The following is a 22,067-nucleotide window of genomic DNA, read 5'->3' on the forward strand; positions in this document are numbered from 1 at the left end:
TTTAATGCTGACACTACAGCAATGTAAAAAGTGTTAATTTAAGAAAAAGCCACGCATGTTTTGTGATGAAATCATTCATAATGAGAATGATTCGAGTGAATTGATTTGAATGAATGATTGTGACAGAATTTCAGTTCTGAAGGCTCCTTTTGTCCTGAGCAAAAGTGACAGGTGGTGGGGAGGGGGGATAAAAATGGTTACAGGAACTCTATAAAAATATCAACCCGTGAGAATTTGTGCCCCCCTCCCACTTTGAGAACGGTGAGTCCTGGACATTGACTTGACATCTTCTGTCTTCTGTCTGTTCAGGTAGTGTAGCAAATTTGAACAGGTTTGCCTCCTTCCCAGCCCAATCTACAGGGAGGAACAAATCCTCACTGCAGCCCTATGAGAATTTGTGCCCCCCTCCCACTTTGAGAATGGTGTATATGTGTGTGTGTTTAATTAATGAGGAAAAGGAACAAATGTTCCTTTTAACTGTTGTATGACTGAGTACTCATCGTGAAGAAATTATTGAATGCATTGTGCAGTACTATCTTAATAATAGCGGAGAAGAAAAAATAAATAAATTATTTGTGCAGTGATAACTTTACATTATTGGATAGTAAATAATTGACTAAATAAATAAATAACTAATTTCGTTGTCCTTATTTTGGTCAAACAAGTTTGTCTTGAATTCAAACTTGAATTCTAACATTTCTTCATCATATAACATACATAAAAATAACTTTAAACTTTGAAATAAATAAAAGTAAAGCAAAATGTTCTTCAAGCAAGCTTACAAAATTCAGTATTTAATCTCTGTACATGCTGTACACAAAAAAGCCTTCGGTTGGAGGCTCCCCTACACACACAAGATGGAACCACCAGCAACACTCGTCACACTGAATCTGGTAAACAAAGAAAAAAACAAGATTTTACAATGCAGCACTGTTTCATACATTTTAAAATATTACACGTGTTAGGTTACGGATTTTAGTTATTGATCTGACTCCAAATTGCGATGTCCTAATCCACACACTGGCGCACCTAACAATTTTGCGAGTTCGTTCTGTCAAAGAGAAGACCAGTAGATCAATCAGACCAAATTTACCAATTGTTTATCCCTGACAAAGCGCACTAATACAGGCCTGGGTCCCGGGTCCCTCACACTAAAGCTCGTGCGTTTTTGTGACCACCAAAAGACGACACATTCTTCCGGGTTGCCCAGTTTTGAAGAAACACAATATGAATATTAAAGCATGCAAAATATTGTGAGATGATTGGTCGATGGCCATCTCCTCCCCGTCCAGGTGTTGCTGAGGTCAGGTGGTTGGGTTTTCCCCGCGAAGCCCGGCCACATAGACGTGCTGTTGTTCTCGTTTCTCACCGACCTTGAGGTGTTCTCGTCCGGTACTCCCTATCTGGGCCGATTCCACAACACTTCGAAGAAAACAAGTGCATGCAGTTTGCCTGCACATTCTTCGCCACCCACCAATCCACACGAGCACTCCAATACTAGATATTATATTAATATGATTATAAGTTTAACACAACCTTAAAAATATGTTTGCAAACTCCCGAAAGCACATTTCCCTTTACACGTTAGGAAGTTAAAAACATCCAAACGTGTACTGTTGATAACATAGAACAACAGACAATAATTTACAATGAATGTGTAACTCAATACATTTCTTAATCATCACATGCATTAGTTAGCAAGAACTGATATAATTACCCATCTGTTGTCTGTGTCATGTGTAGCTTCCCCACAAAAAAAGCACAAGTGTCATGCGGTCGCGTTTATTTTTCCGGTTTTCTGTCTCGTCGGTGTCGTAACTTTACTTCCTGTTTTATTTTGTCATCCTTTCCGTTTCAGTTCGTGTTTCCTCGGTGTTTGGTTGTCTTGTCTTCCCTGATCCCGATTGTGTGCACCTGTGTAGTTGACACTAATTGTCAGCACCTGTGTCCCCGCCCTTTTGTGTGTATTTAGTCCGTGTCTTCCCCTTGTCTTGTGCCAGTGTGTCTTGCCTCGTCCCGACCACCAGCGATTCTTTGACGTCCGAGCTCTCAGTAAGATTCCTCCTTTTTGTCTCGACACAGAGCGACGCTTTTTGTTAGTGCCTTGATCCCCATAACCTTTTTGTCTCGCCACCGAGCGACGCTTTTTGTTAGTGCCGTGATCCCCATAGCCTTTTTGTCTCGCCCCAGTGCGACGCTTTTGTTTGAACTTTTTGCCACGTGTTTTCCCTCGCAAGAGGCGTTTTGAGTTGTACTTTTGATCAGTGTGTGTGCTGGAATAAATCAGAGAAAGAAACGACTCTGCATCCGAGTCCTCCGCCTTGTTCCCAGCCTGACAACAAGTTAGATAAATCATCTGTGAAAACAAAGATAGAAGCAGTGCTATAGTACTTCCATGTGTAAAACTTAACTGAACCTTGGAGCATTGATAGCACAGTCAGGACCATTCTTTGGGTGGCATCAACATCTCTTGGTTGTATATTACTTACAGTCTCTAATAAAAGCGTTGTGGCAATTTGCAGCCTGTACTTGTTTATATCACGTGCCTTTGCTGGGAAATCGATTTATTTGAAAAAAATGTTCTGCAAACTTAAAAAGACAATGTCAGATATTAACAGTGCATAAAGATGCTTTAAATGTTTGGCGTTTTTAGCCTATATATCATACAGAAAATTCTGCTGTCAGACAATAATTTGTTTTAGCCCTTTGTTGTATGGACTCTAAATTTTGTTTTTTTAGTTTTGAGTAATGTTTGATTCAGTTTTTGCATAATTGAGTGGTATGAGTTTGGTGAATTTAGTCTGTAAATCAAATGCATACTTAAAGCAAAGACACCACAAGAGGTTGAATCTTGCTGCCTGGGATGGGGGACAGTGCCACAAGTCCACCTGGAAACATTGCACCCTGTCTTGTGCATGGATGCCCTAAAATATAAGAGCCAGTGCATATCAACGCAAATTTCAAGTTGTATCTGTCAATTTCATAATTTTTATTGACAACAAAAACCTAGTCAACTTTCAAAAGAAAGCGCACATCTTCAGTTAAATATTGATATCGCATTAGTGCTCTGACTTTTACAAGCTGTTGTTGATTCCAGGCATTTTTTAATGTTCATTTGAGACTCACCAAGAGGACTAAGGACCGTTTTTCTCCTGGCATGATTGCCTGTATTTTATACACAAAATGAGGTTTTATTACTCATGCATGAATTATTAAACATTTTGCACATAATTACCGTAATTTTTGGACTAAAAGTCGCTCCGGAATATAGGTCGCATTAACCATAAAATGCATAACGTGAAAAAAAACATAAGTCGCTCTGGAGTACAAGTCGCATTTTGGGGGAAATTTATTCAACAAAATCCAACACCAAGAACAGACATGAATGAGGAACAACAGGCTAATCGATAAGTATGCTAATGTGACAAACACAAACGAAGAGCTGAGAACGGGCCTGACGTAACATTCAGAGTTATTCAAATAACTATTACATAAATAACACATTTACAAAACCATCTGTGTCACTCCAATTCATTAAATCCATTGATCGTCCTTTATGGAAACGATGCCGCGTATGCGCCGCGCACGTCTAAATATTCAAAATATTGCAGACCCAAATAACGATATATAAAGCATATATCAAATAACTATCACATAAACATCATCAAACCATCTGTGTCACTCCAAATCATCGATCAAATTCCTCGCCCTTTGTCAACAACGCCGCGCGTGCGCCCTGACGTCAGCCTCGTCGTTATTCCACAGATCTAGTATACAACTATATTATAGCGTTAACAAAGTACGAGGAAAGACATGGGTTTGGTAAACGTCTCTAACAAAACAAGAGTTCAACGAGCCAACAAGTACTGAACTGTAACGATAAAAACATATAAAAGTTGCTGTACGAAATAAAATATATCAAATAACTATAACAAATAGTTCACCACCACATGGCCCCAAGCACCGGCGTCGACTTCCATCCCCGGAGGTGGCACTTCCAGCCACGGAGGTGGAAGAGAGCTCCATACAATAGGGCAGGGCGTGCGTAAAAGCCATGTCCGAGCTCTATCCACCGTCCCCGGACAGCCACCCGGCCGAGCACTGGCCCACGACTTCCATCCACAGAGGTGAAAGAGAGCTCCGTAGAGTAGGACCGGGCGTGTGTAAAAGCCATGTCCGAGCCCAATCCACCATCCCTGGACAGCCACCCGGCCGAGCGCCAACCCCCGACTTCAATCCACGGAGGTGAAAGAAAGCTCCGTAGAGTAGGACCGGGCATGCGTAAAAGCCATAATAGTTTTTCAAACCTTCTGTGTCACTCCAAATCATTAAATCCGTCAAACTCTTCCTCCTCCGTGTCACTTACAAAGCCGCTAATGATGCCGGTAGTACGTGGGGCATCATCATCCTGTGATCGAATCTTTGTCCTTTATGTAAACAACCGCCACGCCGCACCACTGACGTCATATGAAATTCAAATTACAGTAATCCCTTGCTACATCGCGGTTCGTTTATCGCAGTTTAACTTTCTTTTTCTTTTTTGAATTATGAAAATTTGTGAAAAGAATTCACATATAAGTCGCCCCCCCATCCAAACTATGGAAAAAAACACGACTTATAGTGCGAAAATTACGGTACATATTTGTTGATGTAATATTACTCCCTCTTGTGGCATTTAAAACATTTCTTTACCGCCAGCTTCCAATGTTTATGCTCATTGACGATGCCAACAATAAGCCTGTATTCCACCGGGTTGATCTAAAAATTAACAGAAGAAAATACGTCTGTCAATAATTACAATAAAATGTGTAAAGAAGAAAATTAATGCCAATTGACTATTCTGATAAAATTGTTATGTCTTAATGTTGTTGGGCCACCAATTGGCCCAACATTATTAAAACTATTCTTTTTTATTTTACTATGAATTGACATTGATAATTTTGTAAGATAATTCAATAAACAGTACTAATACAGACAGACCTTGAGTCTCTGGCTCTTCTATTCCATAATTTGGTCATTGCAACTGAGTCAATATAGGAAACCTTTTCCACACTGATTTGGTTGCGTTTGTTCACCATCAACAGGAGGTACGCGTGTATAACCTGTAATTTTAACGGCAAACAAATTGAAACAGAAAATATGTTTGCTCTCCAAATAATACAGTGCTATCAATTAAGACTTGAAACAAATCAGTCAAACTGAGAAACCTAAATTTCAGATATGAAAACATTTTACCTCCGATTCCAACTCAGAATTGGGTCCAAGTTTTATAATGTCCAAAAAGAACAATTTGTACGCCCCGATTTTTGAAAGAACATGGACATGCTTCACCTTCCAAGCATCTTGAACGTCTGCCAAAAATAAGTCAGTACAATAACTCAAAATGCAGTTGGAAATGTGGTTCATTCCATAGCAGTAAGTGGCATTTATAAAACACTTTATGAATACAAGACCTATGTGCCACATATCCATAATGTATGTATGTTTTAACATGTTTACAGTTACATCATGAATAATCTTTCATTTGTCCACATTTTCCCTCGTTTGTCTTAAAGTCAAAGACAGTCGTGGTGGTGTTGAGGTATTAAGAGCAGGGGAAGAGGGAGCGGTGCCTGGAGGAGCAAAGGCTGGAGGAGCCGTGGCAGAGGAAGCAGTGGCTGGAGGAGCTGAGGCTGAAGCTGTGGCAGAGGGAGCAATGGCTGGAGGAGCAGTGGCTGGAGGAGCTGAGGCTGAAGGAGCAGTGGCAGAGGGTGCAATGGCTGGAGGAGCTGAGGCTGGAGCAGTGGCAGCGGTGGCTGGAGGAGCTGAGGCTGGAGGGGCATTGGCAGAGGGACCGGTGGCTGGAGGAGCTGTGGCAGAGGGAGTGGTGGCAGAGGGAGCGGTGGCTGGAGGAGCGGTGGCTGGAGGAGCAGTGGCTGGAGGAGCAGTGGCTGGGGGAGCAGTGGCTGGAGGAGCAGTGGCTGGAGGAGCAGTGGCTGGAGGAGCAGTGGCTGAAGGAGCTGAGGCTGATGGGGATGGTGACTGTCACCCAGGAGAATGCTCCTTTTTTGTTTTTATACCTGTGAGGCACTGTTTATTTTCTTTGTATGGTTTTATGTGGTCAATGTTAATTTTGGGAACAAGGCTCCATTCTCATTCTGGAGGTCAACTGTCTTGCCCTCAATCACCACAATTTTGTATGGCCCCAAAATGTTGGGGTCCAATTTCCCTCCCTTTTTTTGTTGAGACCTGATACTTTGTCTTAGAACAAGATCTCCGATGTGTACAGACTCTGTGGTCCCTGAGATTATTTTTGGCTGCCTTGTTTTTTCCTGCGCCTTTCGAATGTGCTCTCTAACTTGCTCAAATGCTTGTTCTTGTTTGACATGGTCTTGTGCCATAACTTCCATTCTCGCCACATCCTCCACAGTGCCATTGGCAAGTGAATTTTAACGTCATGGGTTTCCACACTTGAAAAGGAAGGACTTGACCAGACTGGGATTTCACTCTTTGCTCAGGTTTTTGTTGATCGAAACAATCAAGGTGAAAAACCTTTAAAACACATTAAAAAAAATGGATGAGTTTAAACAAAAGGTACAATTTTTTTCCAAATAAAGCAATGCAGCTTAATGTTCTTTAACACATAAACCAATAAACAATGTAGATAAAGTTAAGTTCTTTTCACTGAAAGAAAGAAAAGTTCTTGAACATAAAGTTGTCCTTTCAAACAAAAGTCAATATACAACTTAATGCTTGTCATAAAGAAAACACATTCTCCAGACCAACTGTAATGCAGTTAGTGCTCTAAATGGTTAATTAAATGAGTCCAGTTGAGAACTGTGTGCTCACCGGTAGTCCCTTTGGTCTCCTCTTCCCATGAGTTGTTTTGCTTTCTCTGTGGAGCTCAGTGCGGTTCGCGCTGCTGCTGCTGCTGCTGCTGCTGCTGCTGCTGCTGCTGCTGCTGCTGCTGCTGCTGCTGCTGCTGCTGCTCCTCCTCCTCCTCCTCGGACAAGAGGATTTTGCCGTTTGCTGCTTATGAACCCTGGTGTGTGCGTGCTCCCAATCAGGATAGATTGCGCTCAGCTGTTGAGGCGCTCTGAGGGGCTCCACTGCGTGCTGCGCATTCACGTCGTACACCTGCAATGACCCCTTGGCCACATGCACCCACAGACAGGTGCCCACCTCACAGGTCGCCGCAACGGCCATCAACCTTCAGAAAAAGCAAATATTTGCTATAATGATTAAAGTGTCGACAAGTTTTAGTTTTATATTTGTGTTTTACAATTAAGATGCAACAAAACAACTTCCAATATTTAACAAGCAAATTGTATTTGATCATTTTTAGAAACTTCTCCATGATACTTTAAACCCTTGTAATGGATCATGGATCGTGATGTGCCAAAATCTTACCTCATAGTGTTCTGGCACTTGAATGGGGTAGCGTGCCTCTCTGCCAAACATTAGAAAGTAAGGCGGGTACTTTGTCGTCATTTGTTTTTTGGTCCAAAGACCAAACATAACTGCATCCAAATATTCATCCCATCTTTCTGGATGCTGACAAACCACTTTGCTCAGAGCTCTAAAAAACAAAATCAGTTTTAAAATCGCACTGGTGACAGTGTTTTTTTTTTGTAATTAATTTTTGACAATTGTATGAAAATGACCCCAATAGCAATTTTCAACCTAAAATGTGTTTTTTTTCTGACCTAACAGTTTTTATAGTGCACGTTATTTACTTTGAAAGTGCCTCGAAAACAAACAAAAAACTCATAAGCAACATCATAACAAGAAATTGTCAAAGATTAATCTGGGTAAACAAACAAAAAACTCATAAGCAACATTATAACAAGAAATTGTCAAAGATTAATCTGGGTAAACAAAGTACTCACCTTTGAATTGTCCCATTTAATTTTTCCACCAACCCATTAGTTTGGGGGTGGTATGGCAAGCAAAGGCTTCTTTTTATGTCAAGCATTTCACATAATCTCTTGTTGATCTGCAATTGCCAGGGGAAAGAATAAGTAATTGAGTAGGACAACTTTGCAGTGAAATAGTGTTTGACAATGTGATCTTAACATCATCACTACACTGGTTTTGCATCACAAATACACAGAAGAAAAATACAGCACCCGCAACTGCAACAGTCACAAAACACGGACAAAATACAATGAACAGTAAGAAATGTTTTTTTATTTTACTCCAGCGTTTTTATGAAGTTCGACATACTTTTGTAGCTTTCATTGGCCACACAAAATAAAGTAGCAGGCCAGATATGCCCTCAGGGACTTGTATTTGACAGCTATGATGAAGATAATTTCACTGTAGTGCTTACTCCATTGACAAATTCTTTGCCCTGATCTGTCAAGATCCTTTTTGGTGACTCAAATTGGTGAACGAATTTCAAGATACAGGCGGTAACTTCAGCAGCAGACTTCGACCTCAATTGACTTGAGGCTATTCCGTAAAATAATCCACCATCACGCAAATATATTGGTATCCATCTTTTGTTTGTGCCACAGTTTGCCAATGAGGTCCATGCCCAATAGTTCGAATGGCTGAAACACCTAATGAATAAATATTTATAAAGAATTGTGCTAAACTGATGTTGCTGCGAAAAATAGTTATATGCAGTATGCCACATACAAATAACGATATAGACCTTAGGTCAAAATAGAGAACATTATTTGGATTAACTGACCTGTATAGGTGTGACCTCTGATGGCCTTTTTATTGCACTGGGACACCTGACAATGACAATTTTTGTGGGAAATTAGTAATGGTTAATAAATGCATGCAAAAAGAAGGGCAAGATCTTAGGTAATCATTTTAAATTGTTTGCAGAAGATACAAAGGAATAGTTTCATTCATTATGTTACCAGGCTTAAAAAATGAACAAACTGTATGCTCTTTTTTTTATTGTTTACATACCCACTCATTAATGTCAACAGACATCCCTGGCCACTAATATCTCAGAGAGATGCTGTGTCTTGTTTTAGTTTGCCCGGCGTGTGCCCCTGCCAGGCTGGCATTAAAACTCCTGAAAATGGCATTTGCCTCTTCAGCACCACAGACAGCCTTCACTTGCACTGCCTTGTCTGTGCCGTTTTGGTGGCAATAATACAGCTCCCCTCCTGAGCAGAAGTAAAAATAAAACGTTGAATTTGCACCATACTTGTGACAATTTATTAAGTGCTCACTCAATACATCTAAAAGCAAATTTGCTACTTGGAAAAAAAAACATTAGTTTCATAATGTATCAAATTTTCACTCAATAGGTCTAAAACCAAATATGTTACTTGGAAAAATATTTATTTCATAATTTATCAAATATCTACTCAATAGATCTACAAATAGTTACTTGGAAAGAAACATTAGCTTGAGTTGCACTCAACAAACTCAAATATTTCCTTCATATGTGTGTTATATATATTACATTCAACATTTTATGAGTCAATTATTTGTCTTATAGAGTAAGTTTCTGACGTTAGTGTAGCAATTAAAAGGTTCTGCTCTGTGGATTTTTTTGTGCGCCTCTGGATCAAATTAGCTTAATTTACGTTGCGTATCTTACCCTCAACGTCATAAAGTGAAACTTTTCTTCTCAAAACGTACTTCTCCTTCATCGTAAGACCATTTGGGTATTCCCATTCAGTTTTGTAGACAATGATTTTTTCATTAATAGTTGGGTCCATTGTGTGGCAGCGTATCGTTATCAGGAATGAAATGGCGAAATGATATTAATTTACATGGTGGGGTAAAATGGGTGCTTCGGTGACAAGTTTGAATTTAAGACAAACTTGTTTGACCAAAATAAGGACAACGAAATTATTTATTTATCTATTAAATCAATTATTTACTATCAAATATTGTAAAGTTATCACTGCACAAATAATTTTTATTCTTCTCCGTTATTATTAAGTTAGTACTGCACAATGCATTCAATAATTTCTTCACTGAGTACTCAGTCGTACAATGTCCTCATTAATTAAACACACACACACATACACACGCAGGGCAATGACTTTCCAATACACCTACGTAGATACCAAATGGTCAGGTGACGCTTCTGACCTGGAGATGGGGGTTGGTGTTTCATCTGCTGCCGTGCTTCGTGTACTGGCCGCCATTAAACAACCCAAGATCTTGCCAGTAAAGAACCAACTGTTACTCCACATCTTTGTTTTCCCCGCTCAACAACGGACATCATTAACAACATGCAACAAACTGAACCATCAATGAAATGAAGTCTTTCAGCAAATCCTTCTCCACACTGACAAAAGATTTCTGAAACAATCCTTAACAAGCCAGACTTTGCCCACAGACGTGGGAACACTGCTTGAAAAATTAAATTTTACCAGGCACTTCTTTGATTTTCTGATGTTGTGCATCCAACAACGGAACATTTTTATCTTTCCACTTCGGCATCCTTGAGTTGGTTGGGCTACAAAAGTTTCTCCGAGTAATAAACATGGCGGATTCGTAATAAACATGGCGGATTTGTGAATCTCCCATGTACAGTGGAGCCTCGGTTTTCGACCACAATCTGTTCCAGAAGGCTGTTTGAGAAGTGAATCGTTCGAATTCCGAATCATGTTTTCCCATTACAAATAATGGAAAGAAATGTAATCCGTTCCAAGCAAAAAACAAACAAACAAACAAACAAACAAACAAACAAACAAACAAACAAACAAACGCCTTTTTAAAGATTTTTTCATTTGCGCATTTTTGTCCGTCGCACAACTGCAGCGCACCGCCAAACGCGCAACCGTAGCGTGTCGCCGACCGCGCAACTGCACCGCGCTGCTCGCATTATTGTGACAGAGCGGTCGCTGAAATTTAGAAAATATTTTTAGAGTCCTGATTTACTTTTCAAAATTTAAGTGGACCTCAGTGCGCAGGGAGCTTAATTTTGTCGGATCGCGCAACTGCAGCGCACCGCCGAACGCTCAACCGTAGCGCGCCGCCGACCGCGCACCTGCACCGCGCTGGTCGCATTATTGTGACAGAGCGGTCGCTAAAATTTAGAAAATACTTTTAAAGTCCTGATGTACTTTCCAAAATTTAAGTGGACCGCAGTGCGCAGGGAGCTTAATTTGGTCCGATGGCGCAACCGCAGCGCGCCGGGCGCTCACTGTCACATTGCTTTAGGAGCGTCTTTGTGTTTTAGGATGGCTTTACTGCTCCCACTTGCTTCCTTTGGAGGCATGATTAGAGCTGATGCAATCCTCAGAGTAACGAGAATGTAGTAACAAACGGAGTCAGTTGGCATGCGGGTCCTCTCGGCTCATCTCGCGAAGTTCAACAACCAAATTTCGTCCGACATCCGAAGCAAACAAATCTTGAATTTTTTGTTCGAATACCGATTTGTTCGAGAACCGGGACGTTCGAAAACCGAGGCTTCACTGAATATGACTCGGATTACCTTGTTTGGTTTGTCCCGCCCCAACGGATGTGATGTAATAGATTAAAAATAAAAAATAAACCTGATAGAAAACGGAGAAATCTGAACGGAGTAAAAAATAGCCACCCAAAACGATCATAAAAGTATCTCTGCAGCACCTGGAGAGATAACAATAAATAAGTTTAAATTTTAAATAGTATATACTGTACAGTGTGATTTCTCCCATTTCCTCAAATTAATTTGTACTAAGTCTTTACATGAGAAATATCAAAGACTCATATTATTAATATGTCCTACATAAAATGTAAACTCAAACAAAAATGAAGCATTTGGGGGAAAAAATTTGTTGTACCTTTACATTACTTTGTCACGTGCCGTGCCACAGACGCTCGGCCGGCAACTTCCCTCAGCCACACCCCTTCGTTACCGTAATGTCTGTCACCTGCTTTCTCTTGTTACCGTGTGTATTTAAGCCCTGCCCGTGTGTTTCTCCCTGTCGATGTCTACTGTTGTCTTCCGACTGTGTCCGCGCCTTGTGTTCTGGTTGTCCAATTTCCCCCCAGTCTTGTCTGGAGGCTCACGGTCAGATTCTGTTCCGTGTTCGAATGGATTTATGTCTGTCTGTTTGCTGGCCGTGAGTCTCTGTCCCGTCTATGTCTTTGTTTCCACACCTGACTCCCTTCCAACTCCCTTTTCCTTTCAATAAACCCCGGTTCAAGTTGCATTAGGTCGCCCTGGCTCCAATCTTTCCGGACACTTTACCTCTTTAATTGTGCTGTACCATCTCCATGCTTATTATCCCAATTACGGTAATGGTAATGAGTGGTCGTGGTGTTTCTGCAAATAACACAATCTAAACTTGTACAAGGTCAAAAAGAAAAATAGTCCAAAAAGAAATATTTGTATTTTTCCAAAAGCAGAGGTAACGACAGTCAAATATGGCGATTTCAGTTGACTTTACATCACAAAAAATCTGTCTAAAACTTCTGTGGAATTGGAATTCCAGTCTACCAAATTATGACGCAGGTAATACGTGATTATTGATCGAGAATAGCGGCAACTCACGGGCGCTTGTAATAATGAATATGAAGAATAACCAGTTTTTGACGGTTGATTTTTTGAGTGTCTATAATAAAAAATATATACGTGAAATTATGTTACATTAAATGGAATGGAACGTTTGTTACGAAGGAAATTAATCTGTATGGATTATCAAATCATATTGTGTTATGAATATTATGAATTTCCATGTTAAATGAATAAAATCAATGTGGAAATTCCACTGTAAATATAATGGTAACATTCAGACCTTTAAAAAAAAATGAGTTCAGGAAAATCAGGAGGTTGTACTCCAAGCAATCAGTTAATACTGAAAACAGGCCATAAACGATTACTTGATTATCAAACTACGAGGTGATTAACTTGACAGTCGATTTGTTGTCAATTTATCATAATACTACACTGTGGAATATTGTAGATTGATGTACTGTGCATATAAACAGCAAATCATACATAATCATACATATATTCATGTGCAATGTAAAAAAAAAAAAAGTTACAGTATTTTCTGCACTATAAGGCGTACTGGATTATAGGCACACCTTCATTGATATTTTTTATTTTAGAAGTTTTTTTCATATAGGGCGCACCAGATTAAAGCTACTGCATCAAACTGGGGTTGATTAGGGTTATGTTATGCATCCACTAGATGAAGCTGTGCTAATTGCTACCTCATTGACTGTCAACCCAGTCAATGAGGTAAAAAAAATGTCCAACTCCCATTCTGTATGAAAGTGATACGGTTTGGCTTCTTACTTGGTCCAGCAACCCCACTCATTCTTGGTGGTCATAAACTTTCTTTAGTTTATAAGAAAAAACCAAGTGTGTGTGTTGATGCGTAATGCATTGATTAGATTGTTAGCTTTGGTGCCGTGTTTGTGTATGCGCAGCCAAACCTGCTGCTGTGAGGGGGTGTGGTCACTGTCTATTGCGCACGTATGTTTCACTGTGATTGCCTACCGACAGGCTTACCTGTATGTCAATCAAGTGATGGGATTGATTCTAGCCTATAGAAAAATTATATATTTTTTAAAATGTCATGCGATCGACCAGTAGTAGCTTACTTCAGTGACGCCCCTGACCACAGTTGCCGTAATGCTGAAAGTGATGCGACCTTGTAATTTACTAGTCGTACTGAAATGTACTGAAACATTTTGGCAGCGCGCTGTGAACAACCAGTATGGATCAACAAATTCATCAATTGGTCCATATATTACGGTACATACAAGAGCAGACCTTAAGTGCTCACTCTATGGCTGATAATCTGCTTAATAATGACGTAATTAATTTCTGGAAAGAGGTAAAATCCCTGAACAGGGTTTAAGCAGCTCTCCCATGTAACATAGAGGGGGTAACAGATCCTGTGAGCATCGCTGACCTCTGGAGGCAGCATTATTCAGCACTATTTAATAGTGTGAAAAGTGAGCTCTATCATGGAGGCATAATTGAAGAGGAAAGTTTTTTTTTTAATTGTCATGAGGTGTCTATTGCCATAGGACAACTTTCTGACAGAAAAGCCAGTGGTCTGGATAACATCACAGCAGAGCATTTAAAGTTAGCTGGCCCTGATTGACAGTGCTGCTGTCTCTCTGTTTCTCAGGCTTGCTGACTCACGGCTACCTGACTCCAATAATGTCTGTAGATCTGGTCCCTGTTATAAAAGACAAGGCTGGTAAAATAGGAAGTGTTGCTAACTATAGACCAATAGCTCTAGCTAGTATACTCTTCAAAGTTTTAGAAAAATTACTTCTTGACAGATTAAGCGTATATATATATATATATATATATATATATATATATATATATATATATATATATATATATATATAACTACCACCGACAATCAGTTTGGCTTTAAGCCTAAGCACAGTACGGACCAATCTATGCTTTGAAAGAAGCAGTTGAAACATATAAAAGGCAGGGCTCTACCATGCTTGTTGGGTTCATTGATGCGTCGTGAGCGTTTGATTGTATCCATCATTATAAGCTTTTTAATAAGCTAAAGCTTAGGGGTGTGCCTAAATGCTTAATACGCATCATAGTCTACTGGTATACAAACTAGAAAATGCAAGTTAAATGGGGGAGCACATTATCTGCCCATTTTCGGGTGGGTAATGGCGTCAGACGGGGGGGATTCTATCCCCTGCCCTCTTTAACTTATACATGGATGGCTTGTCTAAGCAGCTAGGAGGTTGCAAAACAAGCTGCACGACTGGAGACATGTTAATAAACCATTACATGTATGCTGATGACCTTACCATACTTTCACCTTGTAGTAGTGGGTTCCAACAGCTGCTCAATATCTGATCAAATTACGGTATTGACTTTGACATCAAGTATAATCCCAAGAAGAGTATGGTCTTGATATGTAGAACCAAGTATGATCTGGAACTCAAGTTTCCTGCTTTTTACCTGTCTGGTCAAACTACTATGTGTGTGTCTAAAAGTACAAAATATCTTGGGCACATTATTACAGATACCTTAGATGATGATGATGATATGTCTAGACAGAGGAGAATGCTCTATGTTCAAGCAAATATGCTGGTTCGTAAATTTCACCACTGTACTACTGATGTTAAAGTAAACCTGTTTAGAGTTTACTGCACCCCTCTCTACACAGCCCCACTATTGGTGAGGTTCAAGAAGGAAAGTTTGCATAAGTTGAAAGTTGCCTTAGGATACTGTTGGGCAAGCCGAGGAGCATAAGAGCCAGTGGGCTCTTTTGTGATCTGGGTCGCACTACATTTATGGCTCTGCTGAGGAACTTGACATTCAAATTTATGAGCAGGCTGGACTGCTCACCGAATGGTCTGATTCGACAGATGACAGACCCTGGATGTAGTTCTATAAGGTACACATCCACCATTAGAGGACGCTGGCATGAGTGCCTCCCATAACATTTGAAATGTACTTTTTTTTTTAAATCTATTTTAATATATGTGATGTTTGTTTTCTACCCTGTGGCCCGAGAGCCTGTAATAAATTTTATATATAAGGTGCTCTGCATTATAAGGCGTACTGTGGGTTTTGAGTAAATTATAAGGTTTTAAGTGCGCTCTATAGTGCGAAAAATACGGTAATCTTTGTCATTTTTCTGACCTGATAATCAAGAACTGTAGTTCAAGTCATTCTATGACATCTATACGTCATTACATGTTAAGCACACCAAAGTATTCAGTGAATGTACAGCTGTACAAGACCACAGCGTTGGTAGCATGAAGTGACTAGTTGTTGACTGTACTCAAGTGGACTAAAGTGTAGGAACAGGCCTTTCCGCAAGGCAGAAATCAAATGTCAGGTTGGAATTTCCCATCTTCTGTCTATACACAGCATCAAACTTTTCATTCATTGACACTGTAAAGACGTCCTTCCACAGACCAACACGACCTGCATGGAACACAAGATGAGAGGGAAGAAAGTTAGCATTTTAAATGAAAATTTAAATCTACACGGTGGCTTGCCAAACATTTGGACAATAATTGTCATTTAATACCGCATAGGTCAGCAAAGAGGAGTGATCTGAAAACGTATGGCTCATTACAAAATTTATTAACAATTACATTGGAGCAGGGGTGTCAAACTTATTTTTGTCGTGGGCTGTAGTCATCATAGTCATAGTTTCCTTCAGAGGGCCAATATGACCCAAATATACAACCCAAATAAATGTAACAGGAAGGCCTCTTATTATATACAGTATAGGCTACACAACAAACTGATGAATAACAAATCAGACTCGTGAAAACATTTAAACTATTTTAAAAAGTTGGTAAAATTGCTAGCAATATATCTATTTTTAAAAAGTGAAGACAATTTGCAATTTTAGTATTGACACATGAATTCAACGCACCGTTTGTCTTTGCCGGCCACATAAAATGATGTGGCAGACCGTATATGGCCCCCGGGCCATGGGTTTGACACCTATGTTATGGAGTAACGTGCAATTGAACAGTGAACAGAAATAGTTTTAGTATATTACATACAATACTGTGTATTTGCTTGTTCTGCCTACTGACAAGCATAAAATGAAAGCGCAGTTTTTCAAGATTTTTTTTTAATTTTTTTTTTTATTCGCCATGTTTGAGCGTGCCAAACAAGGAATTTGACTTCGGTAAATCACAGCCTCTGTTTTTAAACACATTTTACGTGTGACTTCTTTAAGATAGCGAGGGTTGGTCAAAAGACTGCAGATGGTCTGCATATGGTCATTGAACCATAGTTTGCAGAAGTCTGCTTTATTTTAACCTAAGTCTGAAGTAGGGTTGTCGCTATAGAATATTTGTAGAATTGATTATCCATTCGATTATCCCATCGATTAATTGGATGCAATTTGTTTGTGTAAAAATGTATTACAAACATTAGTTACCCTGCTTACTGTTTATTAACCAATTATTTTTGTTTATTTAGTATTATTTAGTGATTAAAACAGGCGGCATGGTGACACACGGGTTAGCACGCTCGCCTCACGGTTTGGAGGGTGTGGGTTCGATTCCACCTCCGGCCTGCCCTGTGTGGAGTTTGCATGCTCTCCCCACGCTTGCGTGGGTTTTCTCCAGGTCCTCGCCGGGTCCTCCGGTTTCCTCCCACATCCCAAAAACATGCTTGGTCGGCTGATTGAGCACTCCAAATTGCCCGTCGGTGTGAGTGCGTGTGTGTCTCTGTATGCCCTGCGATTGGCTGGCAACCAGTTCAGGGTGTCCCCTGCCTACTGCCCGCTGACAGCTGAGATACGCACCAGCACGCCCGTGGGGACAAACGGGATGGACGGGTTAAAATACAACTTAACAGCTAAGCAATATCACACAAGAAGGATTAATGGTCATTGAGTAGAGGTAAAGTAGAATAAGATCTTTGCAAAAGTCTTATTTATTAATGTAAAAAAGCAAAATCAATCTGCTTCCATGAAGGATAACAAAAATCAGAAAATTATTACTTTTGAGAGCCTGAAATCAGAAGAATTGGACAATCTTCAGTTAAACAATGGTGCCAAATGATTACTCGATCAGCAAAACACAAGGCGATTTATTTGACAATGAATTTGCTGTTGATTAATTGATTAATTTTGACACCTCTCGTCTGAAGTATAAACTCTACATTTATGATATTTGACAACAATTTAGAATAAGAAATTGTAGGTTGTTTAATGGCAAGAAGTTTAAAAAGCACCTTTCTACTTTCAAGATATTTACTTAGAATTTTATCAATCTCATTCTTAGTCGGGGGTTAAAAGTATGTGAGGTCATCGCTACAATTGTTGGCTTTACTCACCCCTGCAAATGGACAGTGCCTCTGAGCTACAGCACTGTTCAATAAGTTGGTTGCAACTTTCCACCATAGCCTCATGCTGATTCTTGTCACAAGATACACCCAGGAACCAGGCTAGCTGCTCCACCAGTGCCCCAAGGTCCTACAAAAAGTAAGAAAAATGGCTATGGAAAATGTATGGAACTAATGATGCCTGACTTCATAATGCAATTTTGCAATTAAGGGAAAAACTCTCTTCTGCAGGGTGGACCATCTGTTTTCATTCGGTTAAGAGAAATGAGAAGAATGGTGGCGGTTTGTGAGAAAGACAGGATGACAAAATGCAACATAATGATTAGAGCTTTCAAAACGAATCGATTAATCGACAAATAACTGGTCAGTTGTGTGATATTGTTCACTTATTTGCTTGGTTTTATCACGAAGTAAGACCAAATAAACAACAATAATTGCAGAAAAATGTAAGACACTTTCATGCAAAATTGTATTTAAACTGATTATTTGATTAATCGATGGCGTATTGGATCAAATAATCGATTTTAAAAATATTCAATAGTGACACCCCGATTAGTGATGGAGGTCAACTATTAACGGACTATTTATCACTACAGCTATAACGACATTTAAGTACCGTTTTGCTTCAAACTTGGCTCAGGATTTGCAAGAACGCTGGGTCAGCAACACTGCGATGAGGAAGCGGGGAAACATGGAAAAGTTAGCATTCCCCGCAGTTAAATTTGCAGATGACTGCCGCTTGTAAAAAAAAAATGACCTCAAGCTTCAATGTTTCCTCCTCCTTCCCTAATATATTTACCTTATACATGTCCTCATATTTCAAGAAGAGAACATTCGAATCCATACGATGTTCCCAGAATTCTAAAACATGTTCAAACCAGGAGCCATATCCAACTGCAAAGAGAGAGAATAAAAAAAGACAGAAATCATATGTGATTTTGATGGGTCGGAGGACTGAACAATAACCAGAGTCGTAAATGAAGAGCATCAATATTCATTTACGCTTGTCAGTCATGAAGCGCTGGCAGAACTCCTGGAAGGATCCTCGGTAGCTCATGGTCCTGAGAGATCGATGGAACTCAAAGTAGGATACTACCAGGTCTTTGGGGTTACGAGCCATGTATATTATCTGGTGGAAAACCACAGAAGAGGAACATGTTAATTGGTCTCAGATAATATAAATACATAGTTAACTCCTGTGAATTTGCTAAATTCGAGACCCAGATACATGTATTTGTTTTGGTTTTTGTTCAGTTTTTTAAATTCTTTCTAAAAATCTGTAAAATTGTAGCCAAAAGAGAGAACAGAATTACGTACATGTAATATATAATAACAATATATATAATAATATGATATAATTATTTCAAACATCTTCAGAGTCTATAGTTATTTCATCTCATATGATTTTTTTAGGCATTGCCCTTGTGAGTACCTCTGATCAGAGGTACAGTATGAGTAGAGGCAAAAGTTGGGGCCATGAGTGGTACAATTGTGACGTGTGAGGCTTTAGTGACACAGATTGAATCCAAAATTTTGCGATTTCTCGGTAAGAATTAAATTTCCTTCTACATGATAATGTTTCGACAATGAAATGCAGGTGGATATGTTTTAATGTCCAGCTGCAAACACAAATCTATCTTTGTATCGCATCAGAGGACAATTTAATGAAACCAAAAGATTCCTGGAAACAATACTGAAGGTCCCACATTTAAATTTGTTGATTGTTTCATGTTTAGCATGATTTCATTATATTTTATTGTATCATTTTATAATTGTAATTAATTTAAATATTAATTAATTAATTAATGTATTAATTAATTTAAAATTAATTGATTATCATTATTCCTTTATTTCAATTTAATTTTTGCTAATTGGCTTTGTTGCTTTTTTGAGTGAGTGTTGCATTACCTTAGCCTCTCCATTGTGCATTCCTGTGGGAAGGAATCGGTAGGGAAGATGACTTTTGATGAGGCGTGGGGATGTGAGCTCCTGCAGGAATGGAAAACACTCTTTTTCAAACTTTTTACAGTAACCAAGCACGGGTAAATCTGCTAAGCAAAATATTTTACACTAGTTCACACTGGTAAGGTATGAAATGAGAAGAGATGGTTTGGTAGGTCATGTTTTCAGAACCCAAAGTATATGAATAAGCAATGAAATTGTGCAAAAAGAGCACAATAGACGATAGGTGTTAGCTGAACGATGGTTAGCATTAGCACTACTTAGCTATTGTTATCGTCAATGTATACTGATGGCTGCGCCTCGCTAAAAATGTGACAAGAATCGACTGGTAGACTACAAACCGCTCCTAAATCGACCGCGAGGCCGAAACGTATCCTGAACAAGGAAAATCTGAATGACTGCAGTGTCAATTTTCGATCAAAAGAGGGCGATAATAGACTTTGAAAAGGTCAGAGGTCTTCAATCTTGTTGGAGAGGGGGTGTTTCTTGGAAGTGTTATTTGCTGTTATCTGCAGACCTGTGACAGCAAAGATAACTGCATCAACCATCCATCCTTTATCTGTACCGCTTGTCCCCACGGGGGTCGCGGGCGTACTGGAGCCTATCCCATCTGTCATCGGGCAGTCGGCGGGAGACACCCTAAACCAGTTGCCAGCCAATTGCGGGACACACAGAGACGAACAACCATCCACACTTGCATTTTCACACCTATGGGCAATTTGGAGCGCTCAATCGGCCTACCAAGCATGTTTTTGGGATGTGGGAGGAAATCGGAGTGCCCGGAGAAAACCCACGCAGGCACGAGGAGAACATCCAAACTCCACACAGGGAGGGCCGGAGATGGAATCGAATCCGCACCCTCCAAACTATGAGGCGGACGAGCTAACCAGTGCCCCACCGTGCCGCCACTGCGTCAAGCATTTATTGTCATTTAACTTGGTTTAGTTGGTTAACTTTTCCCCCAGTCCCAGTGTGATTCTTATGAAAGAATTGCACACACAAAAAATAAATAAATGAGTATGAACTTAAAAATCTTCTCTTTGTTGTGTACTCAATTGTAGGTTGAAATGAATTTGCAACTTAATGTGTTTTGTTTTCATTTAGGCTCTGGAAATTTTTAAATGGAAATTTTTGCTCTTGTGTGAAGTGCAATTGCGCAATAAAATTCTTTGACTTTTGAATACACCTATCAAACAGCTTGTGGCAACCCTGCACCATCCTGCACACAAGTACATTTTCAATTTAGGAGAAATACGAGGGAAATTTCCGCGTTTTTCTACAGCCTGAAAACCAACATTGAATGCCCGTGACCATTGATCCCTTGTTGACCAGTTTTTCAGTGTTGTATCAATGCTGACATAATTTGAAATACAATACCTTAATGATATCCAAGCCTGGTTGAGGGTACTCTAAGACAGGTAACTGTTCATCAATGTTCATAAGGCCAATTTCATCTGGGTCTGCTCCTTGACTCACAAGGTACACAACCTCTTGAAGTAGACTGGTGCCTACAATTAAAAACAATAACAATAAACTAAACAATAAACCAAACAAAACCATATCAAAATTAGGAATTATTATTGTCATTATTATTAGTTGTGGTAGTAGTATGGTTGAATAAAATAATAATAATTATTATTAATATCGGTCCAAGCGTCAACAAAGCCATATTTTATTAACAAATATGATAATATAGTAACAAATATGTCGTGCAATTGAGCTGTGTGCATAATTCTTTCCCCCGTATTACAGGGATGGGCAATTTAAATGATGGAGAGGGCTACAATTTTTCACAAGTGCTACTGGGGAGCTGTATAAGGACCACACACTTCCTAAGCATATGTATGAAAAAATAATTAAACATGGACAGAGTCATTGAAGTTGATTTGCTTTCTTGGGTCACATGAAATGATCTGGTGGGGCGGGTCTGGCCCCTGTGCCTTGACTTTGACACCTGTGCTTTAAAGCTTACAGTTATTATAATCAATGTGGCATCCACAGTGGTGAATAAAACGTGTTTACCTGATTTGGGATAGGTGATAATCCATATGTCGCTTCCTCTGAGGGAGAAGTTAGCGATTTCCTCCATCTTTCCTCTGCAGAAGGGTGGCAACCGGATGCCATCAAACTCGAAATATTTGCTGTCGTACTCAATCGGTGTACTTGGAGTGTTTACTTCACTCTCCGCCATCGTAAGGTAAAATTAGCTCGAGATCCCCGTTTCAAATGAAAACGAGTGACGCATAGGATGCTCCGTTCGATCAGAATGCGCAGCTTCTTCACTGCTTCCAGGGCGAATCATATTCAAGAAAAGTGACGTAATGTTTTCGTCAGTCCTTTTTGCCAGGCTCAAAGATGCGTGGGGATGGCTGATGGTGGGTGGCACACTTGC

General features: G+C 39.7%; 1 protein-coding gene across 2 annotated transcripts; it reads right to left on the reverse strand.

Moving 5' to 3' along the window:
* Positions 1-3,320: 3,320 nt before the first annotated feature.
* sult4a1 (sulfotransferase family 4A, member 1) lies at positions 3,321-22,062 on the reverse strand. Of its 2 annotated transcripts, XM_088366636.1 has the most exons (13): positions 21,698-22,062; positions 21,053-21,183; positions 19,622-19,702; positions 18,716-18,842; positions 18,513-18,607; positions 17,705-17,843; positions 15,709-15,826; positions 8,908-9,110; positions 8,678-8,723; positions 7,869-7,975; positions 7,390-7,558; positions 6,829-7,189; positions 3,321-6,531 (listed from the first exon to the last, which is right to left on the reverse strand). In XM_088366636.1, the coding sequence occupies exons 1-8, from the start codon at positions 21,864-21,866 to the stop codon at positions 9,038-9,040; spliced, it is 933 nt and encodes a 310-aa protein (XP_088222762.1). In that variant the 5' UTR covers positions 21,867-22,062; the 3' UTR covers positions 3,321-6,531; positions 6,829-7,189; positions 7,390-7,558; positions 7,869-7,975; positions 8,678-8,723; positions 8,908-9,037. The 2 variants fall into 2 exon arrangements, with proteins under 2 accessions (XP_088222762.1, XP_088222763.1); XM_088366637.1 differs by having other exon boundaries at positions 8,908-15,826; positions 21,698-22,060.
* Positions 22,063-22,067: the final 5 nt, after the last annotated feature.

This window comes from Syngnathus floridae, chromosome 22, assembly GCF_059516105.1.
Source record: "Syngnathus floridae isolate MCC-2025c chromosome 22, RoL_Sflo_1.0, whole genome shotgun sequence".
NCBI lineage: Eukaryota > Metazoa > Chordata > Actinopteri > Syngnathiformes > Syngnathidae > Syngnathus > Syngnathus floridae.

Coding starts and splice junctions, on each gene's coding strand:
- sult4a1 (XM_088366636.1), bottom strand. CDS start 21,866: ATGGCGGAGAGTGAAGTAAACACTCCAAGTACACCGATTGAGTACGAC. Junction 18,608..18,715: donor GCGCTTCATGACTGACAAGC/GTAAATGAATAT, acceptor CTCTCTTTGCAG/TTGGATATGGCTCCTGGTTT. Junction 9,111..15,708: donor GATTTCTGCCTTGCGGAAAG/GCCTGTTCCTAC, acceptor ACTTCTGCTCAG/GAGGGGAGCTGTATTATTGC.